The sequence below is a fragment of the Ambystoma mexicanum genome, chromosome 11 (genome assembly GCF_040938575.1).
Source record: "Ambystoma mexicanum isolate Mex_15411 chromosome 11, UKY_AmexF1_1, whole genome shotgun sequence".
NCBI lineage: Eukaryota > Metazoa > Chordata > Amphibia > Caudata > Ambystomatidae > Ambystoma > Ambystoma mexicanum.
In genome coordinates, this window is record NC_090934.1 from 1128194891 (window position 1) to 1128219684 (window position 24794).

The window sequence follows — 24794 nt, forward strand, 5'->3', positions numbered from 1 at the left end:
AGCCAGAGTTCTGTTGGAATGGCATGCAAATGCCTCCAGGCAACTATTTTTTTTATTGCCCCCCACCCTTTGTCATATTGGCAGTGAAATACAGTGCTGTAGTGTTATTCAGAGTAAGCACCACGCAAGTTGGCGCTTCAACGCACACCACACCTAGATTGATTGTAGTGGTTGTCTTCAATGGGCTAGGCACTTGCCTCAATCAGCTTTTATGCTACTGTCACATGTGCCAGGTTTTGTGTGCACCAGTGTAGCCAGCAGCCATACCTTAAGTGCTGTGCAGGCGACCACAACGGAACATTGCCCCCCACACCGCCAGAGTGATCATTCACAGCATCCAGTTGGCCCCCACTCACATCTGGTAAGGCAGGATTCCTGGGTGCAGCATGTCCTCTTCTCTCCCTCGGCACCTACCGTTTTCAATATGTATCGTGGGGCAGACCAAACAGGTTTGCCCACCAGCACTTCAACATAACAGCGGTTCCCCACAACCAAGTCTGCGTATACCGTGTGGCACAAACAGCTCAGCTGCCGTCAGCTCCTTCAGCATCCACACAGCTTCAGGGCCTGGGGGGCCGAGGCGCCTGTAGGGCACATCTCCTAGAAATCACACCATGGATGCCAAGCACTCCGACCGTCGCACAGCCGGTCCGAGGCGCACAGTTCTGTAAGAGCGAGGCAGTCTTGAGGCACCCGCTCGGCCTTCCTCACACGGGTCGCCTCTGCAGCTCCTCCTCCCATCACAGGCCACAGTGTGCGCACTCGCTGCAGATACAATTTCTCCATTTAGACTGCTGTCTCATCAGGGAGTGCACTAGGCTTTCAGACAATAGATCATTCACGCCAAATCATGTAATCATGCCATTAAATGATGTGCAGTCATCTTGACTGACTGGCAAACACAGACTCACGAAAGAGCAGCCATTTCGTGCTCAGCAGCACCCCCTGGAAAAATAGCAGCTAAATGGTGCTATTTCTTTGATGGTTTCTGTCCCAACAGATTTCACCGGGATACATGATGTGTTGGCTGACTGCAGAAAATGAGCCAGTTCAATGGATGAGGTATGGGAGAAGGCAACCAGAATTGGGGGTGGAGGGAGAGCAAAGGGAGGTGGGCGGGAGGAAGGTATTGCAAGTGCTGTGGATGTTACAGATCTTGGAAAAGAAGTAGAGTGTAAAGTCACTAGCTGACAGAGGAAAACATTGAAAGTGGGTGGCAACTTTTATTGTTCGGAGTCGAGTTTTTCTTTTTTGTTGCATTTGTTTATTATTTGTATTGCGCACCGAACCCTGAGGTAACTTGGTGCTGGAAAACCTAACATGTTACGGAACCATACTTACAATAATAGGCATACATAGACATTAGGTAGGTCGACCAAGGTTACAGAGAGGTCTAGCATTCCGATACATAGAGTCAAGGAGTTTGCGATCGGAAAGGAAAAGGTTTTAAAATCAACTTTGCAACTTCCAGGTCCATGGTGATTGTTAATAGAGCATTCTTGTAGGCGACTAGGATCGGAGGGCAATGGTATTTGTGCTAGCGGCACAGCAAAGGCACATGCCATTCCTAAAATGCAAAATCGTGAGGTGTGAGCCCAGGCTGTGGGATGGTTTTCGCTCAAGTAAAGTTGAGGTCAGGATAGCTTTGTTCACATGGGGCGCTGAGATCCAAGTTGAAGTCACGAAAATCTACCGAGTTCATTTCAATTGGGATTTCGAACCGGCCACAGTACTGAAACAGCCACACTACGTACTCTGGATATCTACAGAATTTTGGATGATGGTGGTTCTTGGTTGCTCGATTAAATCGGCAGCTTTTGACACAAGAGCACGAGATTCTCTTTGAAACCCTATCATGTGGCATGGGGATTAGAGGTCTAGTATTGGATTTATTTGCTCATTTTTGACAAATAGAAGGAACACTGTTGTGATTTGTACCACTCGTTCAGATCCATTTCCAGTCCCTTTTGGTGTCCCACAGAGCTCTAGCCTTGCACCTTTACTTTTAAAACAATTAGGGATCTTAGCTGCTGGATATAGTACATATGCACCAATATGTGATGATACTCAGTTATAGCTAAGCATTTTGTCTGAAAAAGATTTACGATTCCCCAGGGTGTCTGAATTCTGGTCAAATTTGATAACTTCCATTTGTTTTCTTTGAGATCGGAGCAACCCTATATTTCTCCTGATCATTTATCTTTTAGTACAATCCATGGTTTTACTGAGAACTGATTTTGGAAACTCAATTCTAGCTGGCACGCCACTATCCAATATAGCTGGACTGAAAGCATTCATCCCTGCGACTGCCAGTTTAGTTTTGGGTGCCAGGAGATTTGATCATGTTACTCAGATTTTTAAGTAGCTTCATTGTTACTGTATGCTAGGATTATCTCAAAACTCCTATGTATTGTTTATAGAGTGATTTACTTTCAGTCGCTGGTTTACTTGACCGAGAAACTGAAAATATCAGGAGGCTCCAGAAGTCTCAGTAGCCCAGAGGCTCTTCTCTTAGAAGGTTACAGTCTCAAAAGTGGATCCTCTATGAAATAATCCTTCTCTGGTGCGGCAGTGCCTTACTGGAACTCACTGCCACGGAATCTATGCAAAATTACTGACTAATTGAGATTCGGAAAAGCACTGAAAGCATGACTGTGGGCATCTATTTTTACATTGTATTACTGATTATTTTGGTCTCATCATGCACTAGACTTTAAGGGTATTTTAATAGGAATGCATTTGTCTTTTAATTGCATTACTGTATTGTAATTTGTCCATTTGTTTACTATATTTTATACGTTTTACTCTGTACAGCACTCTGAAGCATTTGTCGCTTGTTCACGCTATATAAAAAGCTAGAATAAATGAAGGTCTGTTCAATGGAGGCTTGAGGAGGGGATAGAGTTAGAAAGAAGGGTTTGACCTTGGTCACGTAAGGAGCTATGGAGTGGGGTTTAAACAAATGTTTAGAAATAGATGAGTCGGGAGGGAGAGAAGAGAGGGCATAGAGATTCTGAATTGAAGCTGAGAGTGGACAAAGAAGAAAGGGTCAACAATTAAATTTGCAGTATTAAGGAAGGAGGAAAGAAAGACAATAGGCCTCATTACGAGGCCGGTGGTAACCCGCCGGTGCAACTGGTGGGTTGCCGCCGACCCTGAAACACTGTTTCCAGCGCCTGACTTCCCAGTGCCACCGGGACATTACAAGTCCCGGCGACGCGGTAAGTCAGGGGTCGGATTTGGGAATGGGGACTCGGAAGCACAGAGTTACTAACGGTGCTGGTGCTTTCGGGACAACTCAGCCTGCAGGGGCCATTGCGCCCGGCAGGATCAGACCTGCCGGGCGCAACCGCCCCTGCAGGCAGACTTGCAGTGTGTCGGTCCGGAAACAAGGGTCCCGGTAAGCTTACCAGCACCCTTGTTTCAGCACTTCCACACTCGTAATGAGGCCCAAGGACTAGCGAGTTGCCATGATTGCAAGTTAGCAGATAGCGTAGAGAGGTCACAGAGTGCTCAGATAAGAGTCATGTTAAAGTTGTTTAGAGCTGGAGATACATGGGAGGCTGGAGTCACCCACAAGAATAAAAGGGGCTCCTGTAGCACCCCTGCATTTTCAGGGAATTCACCATAATCTATAGATTCAAGATTTCTACTGAGCTGGCTAATGATATTGAGACTCTATTTCAATACCATACTAAAACATCCCCGGCCAGAATAAGAATCGGATACCAAAGAAATTACAGTGCTCACATCATGTACACTGGTCAGTTTTGTAGGTACACGTGTGATCTAAGGTGCAGTACTGACAATCACTGAAAGTGCCTCAAAAGCCAATACCAGAAAAGGCTACTTTCTGTCCAGCACTGACAGACCCTGCTGTCAGCTGCAAAAAACCTGGCCTAGAAACCTCTTAAGCTATTCCCCCAGCAGCTCGGTTAAAAATGAAATTCACTGCCACCTCTGGTATTGGTCCCTTTCCTCTCACTTGCAGTGGATCAATTCCTATACAAGGAGGCACAAAACTGCACTGGAAGTCGTTTGCCTGGACAAGTAAAGCAGGTTTGGTACTAAATCAGCAGCCAAGAAGAGTTCATGAAGTGGATACTTGCCTTAAAGCGGGTGACGGAGCATACAATCTTGGCAGCAAAAGAAGGTATTACACAGCCACATTAGTGGCTGTGTAGTTATGGTTAAGTTGCTGTTTCCATAGGAAGAGCACTTTTTGGGCGGCTTATAACTCTGCGCCCTCCGTACGAATCTTCACCAAACTTTGCAAAAAATGTATATGGCCCACTCTGAATATTTATACAAAGTTTGGTGATGTTTGGTCCAGGGGGGGAAAGTTATAGGGGGGGGGTCCCAAAACATCTTTTTTTCCCATAGACTGAATGGGGGAAAAACTTTGCGCACACCTACAGCCCAAACCGCTGGACGGATTTTCACCAAATTTGCGGCAGGAGCTTGGTCCCGAAAGAGTGCTTTAGTAAATTTGGTGACAATCCGTCCAGCAGTTTTCTTTAAAACGACCAAAAGGTATCTCTCAAAAAATGAGTGATATCTATGTCCGCTCCACGGTCACACTTCCCTGTTCGCTCCGTGGACAAGATAACGATTGGCTAATCGGCAGCGTCATGTCCGTGGACATGTGACGTGTTCACTAATTGGATGGTGAAGAGCGTGAAGTGCGTCAGATTGTTCCGATGCGCCCGCCATCTTTCATCCGTGTTTTGGTGTCTGCGGACATCGCCGCTAAAACATAAAAAAACTAAACATTGCACTTGTTAAACTTATCAAATACTGTCTCGGAAGGTGAGGGTTGATGAGGCTGGGATGGGATGTGGCAGCAGGAAGAAAAAAAATGGTGTTTTTTGTCACGCAAGACATACGGTACATTTGAAGTTGTTGCTCAATATAATGTCCGTAAAGTACAGGCGAAGAATTACTGTGTCTGTGTTACAATGTATTTAAAATAATATTGCAGTCAGACTGGCGCCCTAGAGTTTGAAATCTGAGGCAGCCACCTGGAGTGTTTGATGGAAACAGCGGGTCTGCAAGTGTATGGGAGTACCAGTTCTTATTAACGCGTTGGGCCATGTTGTTGCAAAGTGAGAATGTATTTGGATTCTGAGTGAAGGTCAGTAGCTTTGCTTTTTTGGTTGCGAGCTCAGGAGGCCCACGCATTGGACTGAACCCATAACGGTCAATTGTTTTTTGACCTTGAGCGAAAGGGAATATTCAGTAAGAATGCAGGGAGTGGAAGTTTGCAATATGGAAATTTTGATAAGGTTGTGCATACTAAACGTTTGTAAGACATGTAATATCAGTTCATGAAGATTCTTTGGTGCAAGCACATTGCTGTCTTAGTTTCCCGAAGAGAATCGAGACGGTCAATATCGTGTAAGTTTGCTTTTGACGACTCTACACCAGAACGAGATTTAACTTTTTATTACCTGAACATTAATTTTGACAATGTAACTGAAGTTCTATCTTTTTGTGTAGTTGTCATTTTTTTGTAGTTATGGGAAGTGCAGAATCTCGCCGTTTGTAGACTATCACTAGATTCATCCATGTTCGATGCTAATATGTCTTCAAAATGTCATGTATGACCACATCGATTTCTGCATCAGTCTCCACGTTCTTTGTCTTTTTTAAAATTGTTTGCTGTGTGTAGTAATCGTTAGTTTAAACTGTATGCCGATTTAAGAAATCAATACATGTATTGTAATAAAGGGTGGGTATTGATACGTATTTTCTGTTATGTTTTCCAAATAGTTACATGCTGCCTTACTGCAATTGCCATGGGTTCCAGATGCCAAGTGATGGATTTTTTTCTACGGCAGGTGCACATACTGGTGAACGGCTGCATCACTGACTATTTTGTGGGACGATCGCGCAGGGCCCATGTGTCCGTACGCTGCACTGGCGATTAGGAGTAACATAACATCTTTTATGGTGGTCTAGGCCCAAGTTCATGCCGACGCCCTGGAATTTACTGTGCGACCCAAGCGGTTCCTTTATCGAAAACAAACACTTTGTGTATGGAAAAATAACAACGTGTGCCTCACGATTAACATATTCGCTCACGAGCGAAGAAACAAATTTGCAATTTGATTGAATATGGGAATAGTCGGATGTTCTCCGAGAGTTTATTGTGAAATAAAAGTAGTTTACAAATTGTACAGTGTTACTGTTTTCTTTTAAAAAACAGTTTATTATTTCAAATTGTGATTTGGTATGTTGTACGTGAATGTGTGTTCATTTTCAGGTTGTCCGTCACGGCACGTAGGTGCTTATGGGCGCATTTGGCTACGGTGGAGAGGAACGTCATCGAGAAAGGTGTTGAATATCACTAGGGTTGGTTGCGTGAGGGTCAGGGGCGGGCCATATGATTTAGTGACGTCAGGGTGATTTATCTTAGCCAGATGCAGCAATGGCGAAGATTAGCAGAAGATGGACGCGCTGTGCTGTCAGATTTCGTATGTTTCTAAAAGAGGAAAAATGAGGCAAGGTACACTGAAAATGTCTGCGATAGATCAACGTTTGTAAAAAAATACATGGTCGAACCCTCAGGATAATAATATTTTCTGACTGTTGCACTTGTGAAACTTATGCAATAATGTATGGGGAGGTGAGGATTAATGCTGATGGTTGGAATACTTCTGACGTGATTGCGAATAAGTTCAAAGTTTGTTGGGATTTTTTGCACACCTAATATGACAAATCATTTGTGTATTCTTTTGACAGTTTTGAAAAAAAAAAGCTGGGTGGATTTACAGTACATTTGCGTAAGGCTGATTGGCAACGACCGAAAAGCATGGTGTTGGAGATGTGGCAGTGTTTTCGTATTTGACAAGTGTCATAATGTAGTTAAAAAAAAAAAGAATAGCGGTACAGCTTCAGTGACTGAGGGGTAGCCTGTAGCCATGGCAAGTGGGCAGAATGTCGGGGTTATGGTGTACGGTCATGATCCGGACAATGTGGCTACTGGCCATTACCAGAAGGGGCAAAACATAGGATTAAAGTGGCCATGTCCACCTGGGACTGGCTTTGTGGTAAAGTTGTTGCACATTAGGATACATTTGAAAGGGAAGACAAATGTGCTCATGGCAATATGGTGAGAGGGTTTCCCTTTTGCTTTTTGCTGGCTGCAATGGAAAGCGAAGAAGGGCCCTGTATGGAACACCCGCCTTCCCTTTCTATGGTGGCCATCTTGGAAAAGGATTTTTTTTATTTCCTAAAACGCGTCCCAGTTTAGGACAAAAACTCATCTTTTTTAGTAGCACGGGTTACTGCTTTGGAAATCTAGATTGTTAATGGCATTCATCCCTCATTTTAGGGATGGAAGGGGGGTAATGATCCAGAGACCTCGTTATGCACTCTCGCTTCGATTGGGCTGATAACTTGGTCTGCTGGCCCTTCATCCACCGTTCCAGGATGAACTCTACAATATTCCCATTAGCATAACACAAACTGCAAATGGAAATGTTGGAAAATCTTATTGCGTCTATGTACTTTACTGCAAAATATAAAGTGGATGGAGTCTATGCGTTTTTTTTGTAGTTCCATTTTTTAACTGTGAAAGGTGGATCATAAAGGAACATTTATTTTGTTTATGGATGGCTTTTTTTGGGAGGATAGCTAAGAACGAAAGTTGCGGACGGAACTGAGGAAAGAGGCACCAAACAGTAATATGGAGGGGTAGGTGGACGGGGGAAAATGTTGTGCGTGTGTCATTTGTAAGCTAGGGGCAGTGTTTCTCATGCTCTTTCATTACAGCATTGGTGCTGTTTCTTGGGGAGGAAGATGGCCTTAGCTGATGTTGTTTTAAGATAAATAGCAGTTTTGCTAAAAGTATGTACTGTGTGCTAGATTGTTAATGGCTGCGTACGAATAGGTGTTGGAGTTGTGCAAGCGAAATGTTGCACTTGCAAGTTCCTACAGCAGTACAAAAAGTACTTCCACACTGTCCACGAGGCACAGATCTTATTGTGAAGTGTGTATGGGTTTTCGGACACGTCACCATGCTGTGCGCCAGCATATGGTCATGTGCCATTTTTCGGAAGGTGTGCAATGAAGTCAAATGTTCGTTTACATTATGGTTACGTGCCACTACTAGAAACCTATGAAATTCAGCAAACATTTTTTGTTAAAGGGACGTTATGCTTAAGTTGCCCTACTAAAAACCTATGAAATTCACTAAAAAAATAACTTTAACGGGACGTTATGGTTCCAAGTAAAACCGAAAAACCACTGAAATTCGCCAGTTACGGTAAACTAAGCAACCATAACTCGCGCCACCATTGTGCACTGCTAAGACTAACACCCAGGACATGAAAGATGACATCACAAATGTCATTGATGACATCACATGTGCATTTACTTTTCATGAAAACTCTGTAGAAGGGATTCTTATTATAATGTTCACCAAAAAATGTCAAGGATAATTGGAATAAATATAATGTGCTACTTAGTGCATTAAGCAATGCATTGATATAAATAGCACTCTATTATGAAGTTCTATCCAGTATACTAAGCTACTCATGCAGAAACATAGGCAGTGTGTGCAGCATGCATGAAGGTGCAATATTCATAATATTGCCATGTTGAATAGCGAACTGATAACTGCTTTCTTATTAGAGTTTTGCGTACTGTGAAACATGTAACAAGTAGCTAATAAAACCCACTTAATACATAATTGCATTATTACAGACAAAACACAAAGACAACAACACATATAAATAGGAGTTTATACAGGGAAATTGAAGTAAGGAAAAAAGCAGCAGTAGTAGCAGAAAGGGTTCATAACCTAACTGATTATCTTTATGCAGAGAAATCATTGCTCTGTTTCAAAGCTGCTCCTTACCCTATGCATATGTATCACACAATTTGACTGGACCCTAAGGAAAGTGGTGTGAGTACATTGTATACAAATATGAGCATATACAGGGAAAGTACAGTAATAAAAAAACAGAACTATCAGAAAGTGCTGAAAACCCTACTGATCATCTTCATGCACAGAAAGGATTGCTGTCTTTCAAGCTTGTGTCTTCCCATATGTATATGTTTCATATGATGTGACTGGATCCTAAGGGAATTACTGTAAGAACATACTTGAAGGATAAGTCTACAAATATAGCACGTTTTCAATTTTTAGTTCCTGACTGTTACTGAAGAAATCCATGTGGCATAGATATGGCAGTAAAGGAAAAAAGGGGGAGCCAGACATGTGATGTCATCAGTGATGTCATCAATGACATTTGTGATGTCATCTTTCATGTCCTGGGTGTTAGTCTTAGCAGTGCACAATGGTGGCACAAGTTATGGTTGCTTAGCTTACCATAACTGGCGAATTTCAGGGGGTTTTCAGTTTTACTTGGAACCATAACGTCCCATTAAAAGTAAATTTCATAGGTTTTTAGTAGCGCAACTTAACCATAATGTCCCATTAACAAAGTTTTTTTTTACTGAATCTTATATAAAGAAATGTAAATCATTCTAACGCAAACGCAACAAATTTAATAACTGAACTGAATTTAATGAAGGATTGGAGGAAAGGGAAAGATTGTGAAGCAAAACTCGCATCCTTAAAAAATATATTTTCTCATAAAACATAATGAAGGGTAGGAAGTATAGTAAAAAAAAGTTTCCCATATCAAAAAGGAAGGAAAGGACAAAAAGAGCAGTTCAACTAGCCAACAGATAGGTAGAAAAAAGAAAGTAGCGGGTAGGTTGCAGGAACCTGTTATACAGTTGCAGGGTACCATGGTATGTGAAGGGAGATTTGCGGTGTTCTAAATTGGGACTAGTCCCTGTTGGTATACTATTTTCACAGAATTTGGGGTTGTTTTATTCCTCTGTTAAAAAAATGCAATTTATTTATCCAGTCGCTCTCAGGCCTCTGCCATGTAGATGATGACAACAGTCAGCAAATTGGTGGGTCTACCACCTAGAAACCAAATCTAAAAAGTGGAAAATATTCCAAATTCCTACCTTCGGACCACACTTCTTTTCCATCCACCGAAACACCCACAACTATGCCAGGGCTTCCAACTTCGTCCTGGAAAGGAGGAAAGACAAAATGGTTAAACTACTGATATTACTACTGCTGGCACTCCTCTGTAAATAAATACAAGCTGCACCATTTCTTACACAACAAAGCCTTTTCAAATTGTATATAGCATGAATCTCGCTCATATGATTTGAAACAATGAAAACCTACACAAAAAAAAAGATTCGAATTACATTTAAATATAATAAAGGTTCTCAACTATACTTTTTTTTTAAAAAAGATTTTTATTTTGAAAACAAATAAACAATACAAACCAAACTTGCAGCATTATTTACAATAAACTCGTGAACATCAATTAACGCTCATTACTGCTCCCCAAATCCCCCCCCTCCCCTCAAGAGCTTATTTGCATTTCTCTTTCTGTATCCGCTGCGTGTGGCTGGGTATCGCTTCCTTCCGAAGCGGCAGGGTCCACTACTGTGCCAAACAGTCCTGTTATTAACATTCTCCAAGCCATCAGGTTACCCACATCTTCTTCCCCGCACTTGCTACATGCCTCCTGCCACACCACCGTTTCAGCCTCCGCCCATTTTTGCAAGTCCCGCCACCATACCTCTACCCGTGGCTTGTGGCATTGCTTCCAGCCGATGGCGATCCTTCTTTTAGCAAGCACATATGCCAGGTCCCTCAGTTTCCCAAGGTGTTTAGTATTCCGTGGTCTGGGAAACCCTCCCAACAGGCAGGCCCAGGCTGTATCTATGTTAAGCGTGACCCCTTTATCCGCTAGTTTCCGTGCCACGTCCCCCCAAAAAGCTTCAATCACTGGGCAAGACCAGAACATGTGTGTCATGTCAGCATCTTCCTCATCGCATTTTGGGCATGCTTGTCTTCCTGCGTTTGCAAACTTAGATATTCTCTTAGGGGTCATATAGGCTCTATGCGTTATGTACAACTGTATCTGCTGCAATCTAGCATTTCTGGACACTTTCTTGTGGTCTCCTATAGCACGTTCCCACATTCCATCGGTCATCTGTGCCCCCACCTCTGCTTCCCAGTCCAGCCTCAGATGAGTCAAATCCTTCCCAACCCGGGTCATCACCATTTTATATAGTCTAGAGATCTCATGCCCTCCTTCTGATATGTCATATTGTTCCCATTAGAACGTCTGGCTCTTCCGCCAGTACAATCTCTGGCCAGGTTTTGCGAATAGTCTGCACTAGCCTAAGATACGTGACATATTGGTCTCCATGCAAACCTGTCTCTTCTCCCAGTTCTTCGAAATCTTTAATAGTCCCTTCTTGCCATATGTCTCCCAATGTGACCAGCCCAACCGATTCCCAATAGGTCCCGATTATCATCCTGAGCTGGTTGTCTCCCCTCGCTAAGGCAACTAGTGGCACCTGTGGGGAACACGGGCATGGGTTCTCCATCAGTTGTCACACTCTGTGCCACATCTTCCACCCAAGCATCAGCATACCCGGGCGTTCTTTCATTTCAAGTCTAGGCACCCAGATAATCTCCGTTAGGTAAAACGGGGTGCAGTCCTGCCCAAACAGCCTAGATTCAGGAGTTTCTTCATCAGAGAGCCATTTGGTTACATATTGCAACTGACTGGCTACATAATAGGCCTCAATGTTCGGCAGCTTGATGCCCCCTCTATCATGGAAGTTATGTAGCTTCCATAGCGCCACTCTATTGCGAGTGCCGTGCCATAGGAAGTCCCTACACATACTGTTCAGTTTGACAAAAAACTTTTTGGGTATCAAGTATGGTATATTACTGAAAAAATGCAACAGCCTAGGCAGGACCACCATTTTGAGCATCGCCCCCCGTCCCATCATCGCCAGCGGCAGCTTCTCCCAAAACTTCATATTTGTGTGGATTTTTTTCACAGCCACCTCGGTGTTATGCAAGTGTTCCCCCTCCACAGTATGATATACATCTATTCCGAGGTAGCGAAAGGAATCAGCCGCCCAAGGTACGGACAACACTGGCAACCGTTCCAGAGGGGCTCCTATGTAGCTCCCCAATGGGAACATGCTCGATATTTGGGGGTTCACCGATATGCCGGACAGTTCTGCATACTTTTCCATGACCTCTAGAATATACTGAAGATTTTCTTCCGGATATTTCAAATACAGTAGCATATCGTCAGCATACAAGGATATCAGGTGTTTCTCTCCCCCTGCTTCAATACCGACCATGTCATATTGTTGTCTGAGGTACACTGCCAGGGGCTCTAGGGCTAGAATGTATAACATCGGGGACCAGGGGCACCCTTGTCTGGTGCCTCTACTGAGTTGCCACCTCTCAGATATCACCGATCCTGAGCGCACTGTGGCCAGTGGTTCACTGTACAATAATTTTGCCCACCTAACATAACCCGGCCCCATCCCGTATTCTTCCAGGGCCGCCAGCAACCATGGCCACCTAACTGAATCAAAAGCTTTGACTGCATCTAGAGACACCACCGCCATTTCCCCATCGCTCCCGTTTCCCTCTTCAATCACCCGGTGGAGTCGCCTGTGGTTGTGGGTTATATTTCTGTTGGGGACATAACCTGTCTGATCTGGGTGTATCAGTTTGCTGATAACCCTACGCAGCCTATTGGCCAGGACCGCCGTCAAGATCTTGCTGTCCTGGTTCAACATTGACAACGGCCTATAGGAGCCGCAGCAATGCCCTGGCTTGTTGGGCTTGGGGAGCGGCACGATTAGTGCTTCTCTGAGCGTTTCCGGTAGCCGACCCTTCTCAAAAGACTCATTGAGCATCTCTAGCATAGGGGGGAGTACTTCTACTTTATATATTTTGTAAAACTCACCCGGGAATCCGTCTGTACCCGGGGTCTTGCAGGTGGGCAGCTGTTTCACCACCTCCTCTAATTCCTCCAAGGTAATCGGTGCGTCCAGCTCTTCCCTTTCTTCATCACTAATCTTAGGTAATTCCATGTCTTTTAGTGTTTCTCTAATCTCCTCCTGATTGTCCCATCCTCTGTCCTCATATAATGTTCTATAATAGTCCAAGAATGCCTCGTTGACTCCTTCCTGGGTGTCAACCACCTACCCGTCTTCTTTAGTTATTATCCTAATCGGGGGCCTGGGGGTTTCGCTCTTATATGACCACGCCAACAAGCGGCCAGTTTTATCCCCACCTGCATGTTGCCTCTCGACATACTTCTTGTAGTTAAGGTTACAGAGCCTTTCCCAAAGCTCCGCGCACCTCTGCTGCAACTCGAGTACAAGTTCTGCGTCCCCTCCTGCCCTGTTGCTCTCGTGCTCTAGTTTCTCTTCCGCTTCCTCTAGTTCTGTTAGGACCCCACCCTGTAGGCCTTTTGACTGAGCAATAGCAGCACCCCGCAACACCACTTTAAAGGCTTCTCAGAGTGTGCGCGCTGAATCTATGCTGCCTGTGTTTACCTCAAAGTACTGTGAGATTGCATCCCTGATATCTTCCCTGAAGACTGGATCTCTGAGCGCCTCCGCCCGGAGGCGCCACGTCGGTATCCACGCCCTGGGGCGGCAGTGCTGCCAGGTCAGCACCAGAGGCGAGTGGTCCGACAGGACCCTCGCTCTATATTCTATTTGGGTGGTCTCTATCATCACATCTGGCGCGGCAAAAAAATAATCCAGCCTCGTGTGCAGGTGCTGCGGAGCTGAGTAGTGCGAGTACTGTGTTTCATTAGGGTGATTCAGTCTCCAAACATCCACCACCATCTAGTAATGTCTGCAATACCCTGGCCGCTGGGGTGGGCCTATCAATCTTCCCATCAGATCTGTCTGCCTTTGGGTTGAGCACACAGTTGAAATCCCCTCCCCAGATAACCGCTCCCCCCACACATGCGCCCAGATGAGTAGATAGGGTTCTAAAATACGTCGCAGTGTTCTGGTTGGGGGCATATGTATTTATAATGCACACCTCTTTGTTCTCTACCAAAGCCTTTAATATGACCAACCTCCCCTCCGTGTCCACCACCTCTTGTGTAAGTTGGAGCGGAACGTGCAGTGCCACCCAGACCAGCACTCCCCTAGCGTAGGCAGAGTACGGAGAGCCCACTACAGTACCTCTCCACTTCTTTCCCACCAGTTCCAATTTTTGCTGGGTCAGATGCATTTCCTGCAACAACGCAATATCAATCTTCTGTCTTTTTAAGTACATCATGACTTTGTTTCTTTTTAAGGGTTTATAGTCATAATGTCGAAAAAAAAATGTCGAAAATAATAATGTCGACATCCTATACTTATAATGTAAAAAGTCATTTTTTCGAAAAAAAAATGTCGACATTTTTTTTTTGACATTATGACTATAAACCCTTAAAACTATCAACACCTCACCCAACACCCCCCTGCCACCCCTCACCCAACACCCCCCTGCCACCCCCCCCACACCCCCCAACCACCCTTTCACCCCTCATACTCAACACATACCAATTATTTATTTATTTATTTATTCAATAAATAAATAACCTAAAAAAGGATCATTTACTATGGGGGGGTCCCCTCCCAACCCCCCCTCACCCCCCTGCCACCCCCCCACACCCCCCCAACCACCCTTTCACCCCTCATACTCAACACATACCAATTATTTATTTATTTATTCAATAACTAAATAAATAAAAATTGTATTTACTATGGGGGGGTCCCCCCCCAACCCCCCCTCACCCAACACCCCCCTGCCACCCCCCCCACACACCCCCAACCACCCCTCATACTCAACACATCATATATATATTTATTTATTTATTTATGCATACACTAAATTAAATTTCGAAAAAATATCGAAAAATGTCGACATTTTTGTTTGTCGACATTATTGTTTTTCGACATTAATTTGTCGACATTTTGACTGTCGACATTATTGATGTCGACATTATGACTGCACACCCTTTTTAAGTAGCTGTTAAGTCCCCTGACATTCCATGTTACGATCTTAAGGTCTCCCATGGCTCATGAGTGTCTTCTTGCCTCCCATGTAGCGACTCCCCTTTGCCCACGTGATACAGATACAGCCCTCTATCTTTGCTTGTAGCTTCTCGTACCAGCTCAAACTCCCCATAACTAAGTACACGATAAATCCCCAACTTCCCTCCCCTCCCCCCACCCGTCCCTTCCCCAACATCACACACCCCAACTGCTGCCCAGCTCCACTCTCGGAACTCAGGCACCCCCACATCTAGCCCTACAAGCACCAAACGAAGCACAGAGCTCAGTAGGGTGAAGTCGCCCTAATGGCCACTTAACTAAAACTGTTGTGGGGTAGAGAGAACCGCTCTGTAAGGCTCCCGTTAATTCAACATTAACCGCAGTGCTTATAACATATAGTGCAATAGTCTGACCTTCTCTACTGAAGGCTGCGCAAGCGACTATATTCAAGTCCCACGTGCCGCGCCATCTTGCGGCACCTTCTTCGTGCATCACTTATCTCTTCCGAGCTCTTTCTCCGTCCGAACTTCTGACTCCTGGGGACATCCTTGCGCATCGAGCCATCCCATGGCATCCTCCGGGGTCTCAAAAAACAAAGTTTTGTGTTTATGGATGACTTTCAATTTTGCCGGATACAGTAAATTTGTGGCCCGCCTCTCTCAATCTCCGCTTTACCGTCCCAAAGTTCATGCGGCTACGCTGCACAGACAGGGTGTAGTCCGGGTAAGCCGTGATGTTTGCCGCTCCTCGTGTGATCGTTCCACCCTTACGAAAGTGTTCCAATATCCTCTCCCGGTCTCGGTAATTAAGAATTTTGGCTATCACCGGTCTAGGCGGGTTCCCCGGCGGCGGCCTCCTTGTTAGAGCTCTATGTGCCCTTTCCACTGCAAATCCTTGGGATAGGGCTCCTCCGGGTATCTCTTGCAGTAGCATGGATTCAATGAATTCCGTGGGATCGTGGCCCTCCAATCCCTCCGGCAGGCCCACGATGCGGATGTTGTTTCGTCGGGCTCGTCCTTCCGCCTCCTCCGCTCTGCTCTCCAAGTTGCCCATTCTTTGTATCAGGGCGTGCCATTCGGTTTTATGGGAGGCGCAATCGGCAGTATTCGGGCTAACTTCCTTCTCAAGGGACTCCGTGCGCTCCGCCAAGGCCCTGACATCCTGTCGGAGTAGGTTAACGTCCTCCTGCACCTCACCGACCTTGAGGTCCAGTGCCGTTTTTAGTTCAGTGACGGCTAGTTCGAGTTTAGATTCCCAGGCCGCCCTTAGGTCCGCAATCACATCTAGGACTTCTTGGTTAGCGCTCGAAGTCGTCATGCCGCTTGCAGGCAGCTTGTCCCTGCTCTTGGTAATGTCTTGACCCGGGGACGTCTTAGCGAAGTCGTCTAAGGTGGGCTGTTTCGCCTTCACCGTTCTATTCGACATGACCCAGAGGACCTGTGTTTTGCACAAGTGACAAATGTGCACCCAGTACGCCCCTTTCGCTAGGTCACCGTGCGGCCTGCTTCTTCTTTTGTTCCGGACATTGGTCGGCCATTTTGTATCGACTTTTGTCTCCGGCGCTCCTCATCTCTTCCGCACCGATCACTGCCGCCGTTCCTCATGCACCATCCAGAGGTTCACCACGCGTAGCCTAATCATTCACACACCGGCATGTGTATTTTCAGCGGTCGTCGGCCCATCATCACGCACTTTTTGCCCGGATCATTACAGGATCTCGGGAGCTCCTCCAGATCGCGTCCTCCTACATGGCCCTCGTAGCCAAGTCCCCGTTCTCAAATATAATTTATTTTTTTAAAAAAATTATTTTGAAAACCCTGTGTTCAGCCAAATCGAGCTCCAACACCTCTCCAGAGCGAATCCTATGTGCCTTTTTCAAATAAAGAGGTATCCAGGGTCTGCACTTGGAGTGCCTGTATTGTGGCTCAGACAATATGTGAATCAAAAGAAGAGAAGTATTGGTACTCCTGGTGCGATCCTCAGATAAAACAATAGTCAATGTTATAAAGAAAATCTATTTATTCCATGTATTTCTTCATACATTTTCATCCTTTGAGCATTTAATAATCTCCTTAAAGAAAATCAGATTGTTCCATGTATTTCCTCATACATTCTTCATCCTTTAAGCTTTTATTAATCTCACTGGGCATTTATTAATCTCCTTAGAGTAACTCAATTTGTTCCATGTATTTCCTCATACATTCTTCATCCTGTAGCTATTTATTAATCTCCCAACACGTGTTTCCCCATAGCTTTTGCTATGGTTCTTCAGGAGAGATTTCTAAATGAAAAAAAGGTAGACTCAATATTTATTCTATATAAGTATTCTAAAGTATGCTCTATTTTTACTTGGCAGTCACATAGAGCAGATATACCACATGTTTCATATCTATATAGAAGAGGACAACTCACCCTTCTTTTGATTTCTTTCTCCTCCCAATCTTGTTTTGGTATTGATTACTTGTGTTGATTCTGTCTTTTGTTTGACGTGAAAGATTCGAATTCTCATTCTCATTCTACTGTCTGAAAAGATGTATGCACAGATTAATTATGGTGTATTTTCTTTCATTTAAAAAGACCTTGCTTCTATACATGTAATGCGCACTGAGCTTTTCCCTATTAATGCGCTTCAGGTTACAGATAGTTATTACTTTAGTTACAAGTAGGTACCATTTGCTAAATTAAACCAAGGTAAAGCTATGATCTAATGTTTTTAAGGCATACTAAACCTAGATTTCAAATAGAAGATGGGGATTGACCCATAGTATAAAGGTTACCTTTTATATTGGTTGATAAAGATCCATTCACAAGGTGCGATTGCCTTGGATCCTCTCGGATTGTGGATGGATCCAACACTGTTGGATTGTGTCTTTTATATGCTGTTCCGCGTCGCGTCTCATGACGTCATCGCGTAGCACGTAGTGACGTCATCACGTCAACGTGCCACGATGACATCATACGTGCGAAAGCGTGCGGTGGCCATTTTGGAGTGATGATTAGTTCGATCTGCGAAATATATGACTAATTGTCCTATTAGTCTTTATGAAGTAGCTAAATCTATGCATTTCATATATTTATGCATACTATTGGTTTGTATATATGAGTTTTTTTGGGTTGCATATTGTTTCAAGTTCCAGCACCAATTCGTATGCTATCCTAAGGTTGCCAAAGTAGCATCCAACTCGTGTGAAAAGTAAACAATGATTAAATATGTGATATAAGAAATTGGTGAAAATTGCAGAATATACATATTGTTTCAATGGTCATTAGAGTCTCACTTGCAAAAAGCTCTTATTGCATGTTAACAGTAAAGAGGAGAAAAAAAGAAATTGAAGAAAGGATGTTTTATATATTTCAAAGAATTCTTTGTCCTGAAAAGTTCCAATTGGATGATGCAGGTTTTGGTTTTTAAAGCCAGTATGCCATCTCGGGGTCCGTGTTGAGTACAGTGTGGCATGTGTCCATGGTATGAATCCATTTTGATTCCATTCTCCGTAGTAAGAGTTCTGTCTCCTCCTCTTTCGGGTGACTATTTTTTCTATTTCAAAAAATCTGATGTCCTTAAGATCAGATTGGCTGTGTTCTTTGGTGAAATGAGTGGCCATTGGGTATCTGGCATCCCCATTTTTTATAGCTCTGAGATGTTCCAATATGAGTGTCTTGAGTTCCCTTATTGTACTGCCTATGTACTTGTCACAAATACATTGAATTGCATAAATTACGCATTTACTTCTACAGTTTATGAATTGTTTGATGTCTTGCATTTACCCAGTAGGTAGTTTAATTTGTTTGGTACCGTTGAGCATTTGTGGACAGATGGTGCACTTGCTGCATTTATATGATCCTGTTGGTGCCGGCACATTCAAAAAGCTACTAAGATTATTTTTCTGTGAATCCCTTAAATGACTGGGACTCCTTTTTTTCTTTAGGGTTGGCGCCTTTCTGTATACCATTGTAGGTTTCTCTTCAATTAAAGTATTCAGTGTGTCCTCAATTTGTAGAATATTCCAATATTTGTTGAGTATTTTCTTCACAATCGTAGTTTCACTACTAAATGTTGTAATGAAATGCATTTTTGTTTCTTCCTTTCCATGTTTTTGTTTAGCCTTTAGGAGACTGGTTCTTGTTACTTTCTCTGCTTTCCTTATGGCATGATCTAAAGAGTCTTCATTGTATCCTCTTTGTACAAAATTTTCTTTTAGCTCAGTTAGGTGTTTTTGGTACTTAATATCTAAACTACAGTTACGTTTAACTCTCAGTATCTCTCCATATGGTATGTTCTTTATGGTATGTTTTGCGTGATTGCTCTGTGCATGTAGCTTGTTGTTAACTGCTGTTGGTTTGATGTATAAATCCCTTAATATCTTTTCTCCATCTGTATACAGTAATAAGTCTAGAAATTCTATTTCTTTGGTACTCATTTTTTCTGTAAATTTGATGATGTACTTGTCGTTGAGGTATGAAATGTAGTTGTTGAGGCTCGATTTGTTACCATTCCATATTACAAGTACATCATCGATGTAGCGGCCCCAATACACAATTTTGTTTTCAATGAATGCTTGGTGTTGCCAAGCATGGTTCAGTTAAAAAATGACCCATAAATAGATTTGCATATGCACGGGCAAATTTGGCACCCATGGCCGTCCCCTGTTCTTGTCTATAGATGGTTTTATTAAACAGAAAAATGTTATTTGATAGAACAAAATTGAACATCTCTAAGATCATGTTGTTTTGATTAAGAAATGAAATAGATCGTGCTTTTAGAAAAAACTCTGTTGTTTCTAATCCCTTGGAGTGTTGGATGCTGGTGTATAACGACACCACATCCAGAGTCACAAATAAGTAATCTGTCTCCCAAGGGATACATTCCATTTGCTATATCACATGTTTGGTATCACGTAGGTATGAGGCTAGTCCTGTAGTTAGAGGCTGTAGATGTAAATCTATGTACTGTGATATTCTTTCCGTTAGGGATCCTATCCCATTAATAATGGGTCTGCAAGGTGGAAAGGTCTTGTATTTTTTATGTATTTTTGGAAGAAAATAGATGATGGGCATGATTGGTTAATCTATATCCAAATAGTGAGTCCCAGTCATTTAAGGGATTCACAGAAAAATTATCTTAGTAGCTTTTTGAATATGCCGGCACCAACAGGATCATATAAATGCAGCAAGTGCACCATCTGTCCACAAATGCTCAATGGTACCAAACAAATTAAACTACCTACTGGGAAAATGCAAGACATCAAACAATTCATAAACTGTAGAGGTAAATGCGTAATTTATGCAATTCAATGTATTTGTGAAAAGAAGTACATAGGCAGTACAATAAGGGAACTCAAGACACGCATATTGGAACATCTCAGAGCTATCAAAAATGGGGATGCCAGATACCCAATGGTCACTCACTTCACCAAAGAACACAGCCAATCTGATCTTAAGGACATCAGATTTTTTGGAATAGAAAAAATAGTCACCCGAAAGAGGAGGAGACAGAACTCTTACTACGGAGAATGGAATTAAAATGGATTTATACCATGGACACATGCCACACTGGACTCAACACGGACCCCGAGATGGCATTCTGGCTTTAAAAACCAAAACCTGCATCATCCAATTGGAACTTTTCAGGAAAAAGAAATCTTTGAAATATATAAAACATCCTTTCTTCAATTTCGTTTTTCACCTCTTTACTGTTAACATGCAATAAGAGCTTTTTGCAAGTGAGACTCTAATGACCATTGAAACCATATGTATATTCTGCAATTTCTTATATCACATATTTAATCATTGTTTACTTTTTACATGAGTTGGATGCTACTTTGGCAACCTTAGGATAGCATACAAATTGGTGCTGGAACTTGAAACAATATGCAACCCAATAAAACTCATATACAAACCAATAGTAGGCATAAATATATGAACTACATAGATTTAGCTACTTCATAAAGACTAATAGGACAATTAGTCATATTTCGCAGATCGAACTAATCATCACTCCAAAATGGCCGCCGCACGCTTTCACGCGTATGACGTCATCGCGGCATGTTGACGTGATGACGTCACTACGTGCTACGCGATGACGTCACGAGACGTGACGCGGAACAGCGTATAAAAGACACAATCCAACAGTGTTGGATCCATCCACAATGCGGGAGGATCCAAGGCAATCGTACCTTGTGAATGGATCTTTATCTACCAATATAAAAGGTAACCTTTATACTATGGGTCAATCCCCATCTTCTATTTGAAATCTAGGTTTAGTATGCCTTAAAAACATTAGATCATAGCTTTACCTTGGTTTAACTTAGCAAATGGTACCTACTTGTAACTAAAGTAATAACTATCTGTAACCTGAAGCGCATTAATAGGGAAAAGCTCAGTGCGCATTACATGTATAGAAGTGAGGTCTTTTTAAATGAAACAAAATACACCATAATTACTCTGTGCATACATCTTTTCAGACAGTAGAATGAGAATTCAAATCTTTCACGTCAAACAAAAGACAGAATCAACACAAGTAATCAATACCAAAACAAGATTGGGAGGAGAAAAATCAAAAGAAGGGTGAGTTGTCCTCTTCTATACAGATATGAAACATGTGGTATATCTGCTCTATGTGACTGCCAACTAAAAATAGAGCATACTTTAGAATACTTATATAGAATAAATATTGGAGTCTACCTTTTTTCATTTAGAAATCTCTCCTGAAGAACCATAGCAAAAGCTATGGGGAAACACGTGTTGGGAGATTAATACCTACAGGATGAAGAATGTATGAGGAAATACATGGAACAAATTGAGTTACTCTAAGGAGATTAATAAACGCCCAGTGAGATTAATAAAAGCTTAAAGGATGAATAATGTATGAGGAAATACATGGAACAATCTGATTTTCTTTAAGGAGATTATTAAATGTTCAAAGGATGAAAAATGTATGAAGAAATACATGGAATAAATAGATTTTCTTTATAACATTGACTATTGTTTTATCTGAGGATCGCACCAGGAATACCAATACTTCTCTTCAAAAAATTATATATGGAATGCCATTCTTTTTTGCAAAAGCATGATATTTTGTTCTTGTTACTTTACTAGGGAACGGAATGCATAAAACATCATACGGCAGCTATGAAACCACACGCTGTTGTGAAGTAACAATAGAAACTTAATAGTTCTACTAATACACCTTGAAATCTTTGCTGGTCACCTTTTTCAATATTTTCTCAATCCAATTGCATTTCTTAAAAAGAAAATACATTTAGCTAAGAATGTGTACATAGTAAGGATGTTTTTCACTGACGCAAATATAGTTCACCTAAAGGAAGTGTCTATACGATCTCGATCTGTATCGTGGCAATGGCTGCATTCGCAAAAGCAACTTAAATTATGGTGCATTGAGAAAGCTATACAAATAGGTTTACACATTCACAGACAGTAAAAACTTGGTAATCTCTTGTCACAGATGTATAACACAGTGAAAAGGGAAACAATTGCTGCCCTCCATAGTTTTAATCCAAATCTTCTCTTTAACACAAATCAACCATGTGTGGTGTGTAATATTCACTTAGGTGCCTCATTCTTAAACTTTCCACAATCTTGCCCTCTTCCACACTCTTGAAATAAAATAGCAGATGTTTGATGGTCACAACCCCTTCATTGCCACATATTCGACATCATCTAGTTTCAATGGATTTACACCAGCCACCAACGATCGACATGGTTGTCAGTGCAAGTTCTATCTGGCTGTTGAGATATGACATTTCCTGGGGATATCGCAAGCTGATCTGACTGCATTATTCTGCATGACTTGCATTCTATTGATATTATGTTGGGATGTTCCTAAGTAGAGCGCATTGCAATAGTCTAGCTTAGATAATACTAGGGCTCTTGCTACCGAGATGCAGTTGGTTGATAGATACGGTCGACAGGCTGTAATAAGTTTACATGTATATGATGTAGCTGACACTAAGGTATTAGTTTTTCTAGTGAAGGATAATGTGGAATCAATATAGATACCAAGAGTTTTCACATCATTGGCTACTTTAATAATATTACTTTCAATGTTGAAGGCTTTAAATGAAGGTCCTAGTTTATTAAGTTTGGTTGGAGAGCCAAGTAGGAGTAGTTCGGTTTTGTCATCATTTAGACAAACCATGCTTGGCCATCCATATTTGTATGGTGTTAAATATGTCACAGTTTTTTTTCCATCTACAGTGTAATCACCGGTGAAAGGGATGAGTACATGGGTGTCGTCTGCATATTTAGTAAACGTAACACCCAGGTAATCTAGTATATCAAATAAAGGCTTGGTGAAAACGTTGTAAAGTGTTGGGGATACACAAGAACCTTGTGGGACTACACAGGAGACTGGTGTAGGAGCAGCTGATGCAGGTGGTGCAAAGACCCTCATGGATCTATTGCTGAGGAAAGATTTAATCCAGGAGTTGGTTTGGGCAGAAAAGTGAGCTGCAGATGACAAATATTTACATAGGATTTCATGGTTCACCAAGTCAAATGCTGCAATAAATCAAGTAGAAGGAGAAGTGCAGACTTTCCTTTATCTTTTAGGGCCTGGATTTGTGTTTGTAAGTCAATGAGTGCGGTTTCCGTCCCATGTCTTGGTCTAAAGCCCGATTGTTTTAAACCCAGTAGATTATTGGTTTCCAAATACTGCCGGATTTAGAGGTATGCTGCACGATCCAGTATTTTCAGCAGGAATGGGACTGTTGTAGTAGGTCTATAGTTAGCCGGATTATTAGGGTACAACGTAGATTTTTTCAGTAGAGGGAGTACCCATGCATCTTTCAGATTAGTGGGTACAATACTCTTGTTAAAAGATGCGTTAATGAATTTAGTGATAAAAGGAGCGAGTGCAATGCCAGCTTCCTTGATAATCATAGCAGAGCAGACATCACCCTTACAATTGGAAGGTTTGAGTATGATCAACTCTACTTATTTGATAGATAATGGTTTGAAGTTGAATTGTGGCGAGTTGGAGGAGGTTAGTGGCGGGTTCTGTGGTAAGGCATTATCAATAAGATTTTTCTTTGTGGATATTTTATTGAATAAGAGTAATTTTATCTTGTAGGGCGTTCTGTATATTGGTGCACCATAGGGTGTCTTTAGAACAGGAGTCAGGAATAGGAGCAGACGAATCCAATTCTTTTAAAATATTGAACAATTCCTTAGTACTAGAATTGGCATTAGCTATTTGGTCGTTGTAGTTGTCTTTTTTTGCCTGGACAATGGCTATTTTATATTTAAGTGAGGCTACTGTGAAGATAGCTTTGTTTTGTTTGGATGGGGAATTTTTCCCAAGTAGTTTCCGGTGAGCGTTTTTCTTCCCTAAGAGACCAAGTCTGGTGTATACCATTTGTTGATATGGGCACGGGGCTTAGATTTCTGTAGTTTAAGCGGGCTATCTTGTTAATGGCATTCAGGATAGTATAATTGTAAAGATTCACTAGATCCGATGGGTCCGAGTGGGTGGTGGTAGGATTGAGTTATAGGTCATAGTAGTGGTAGGAAATTTTCAAGGGTAAGATTACGTTTACTTCTTGTCATAAAGGCTGGAGCTTGGGTAGGTATAGATTGTGATATAGCTTTATCTATAGTGAAAGTGATTAGATGCGCAAGGTGTGTTGGCCAAAACCTTAATACTGCAGTTAAGGTCCATGAGCCAGTCAAGCGTACGGCCTTTGTTGTGTGTTGGACTAGTAATGCAGTGAATGAATCCCAGATTAGAAATGGTGCCCTTAAGGGTAGATGGTTTAGAGTCTTTGGGGTCATTAAGACCTAGGTTAAAATCTCCTACAATTATAATTTGAGACTTGCATTTTGTGTTAGTCGATAGTAAGTGAGAA

At 42.4% G+C, this 24794-nt stretch overlaps 1 protein-coding gene across 2 annotated transcripts in view; it reads right to left on the reverse strand.

Annotated features, from left to right (window-relative positions):
• LACTB (lactamase beta) overlaps window positions 1–24794 on the reverse strand; it is a 1309212-nt gene that overhangs the window by 819427 nt on the left and 464991 nt on the right. For both annotated transcript variants that reach the window (XM_069624465.1, XM_069624466.1), the window contains exon 2: window positions 9991–10057. In XM_069624465.1, coding sequence (XP_069480566.1) covers window positions 9991–10057 — 67 coding nt within the window. The remainder of the gene's footprint in view (window positions 1–9990; window positions 10058–24794) is intronic.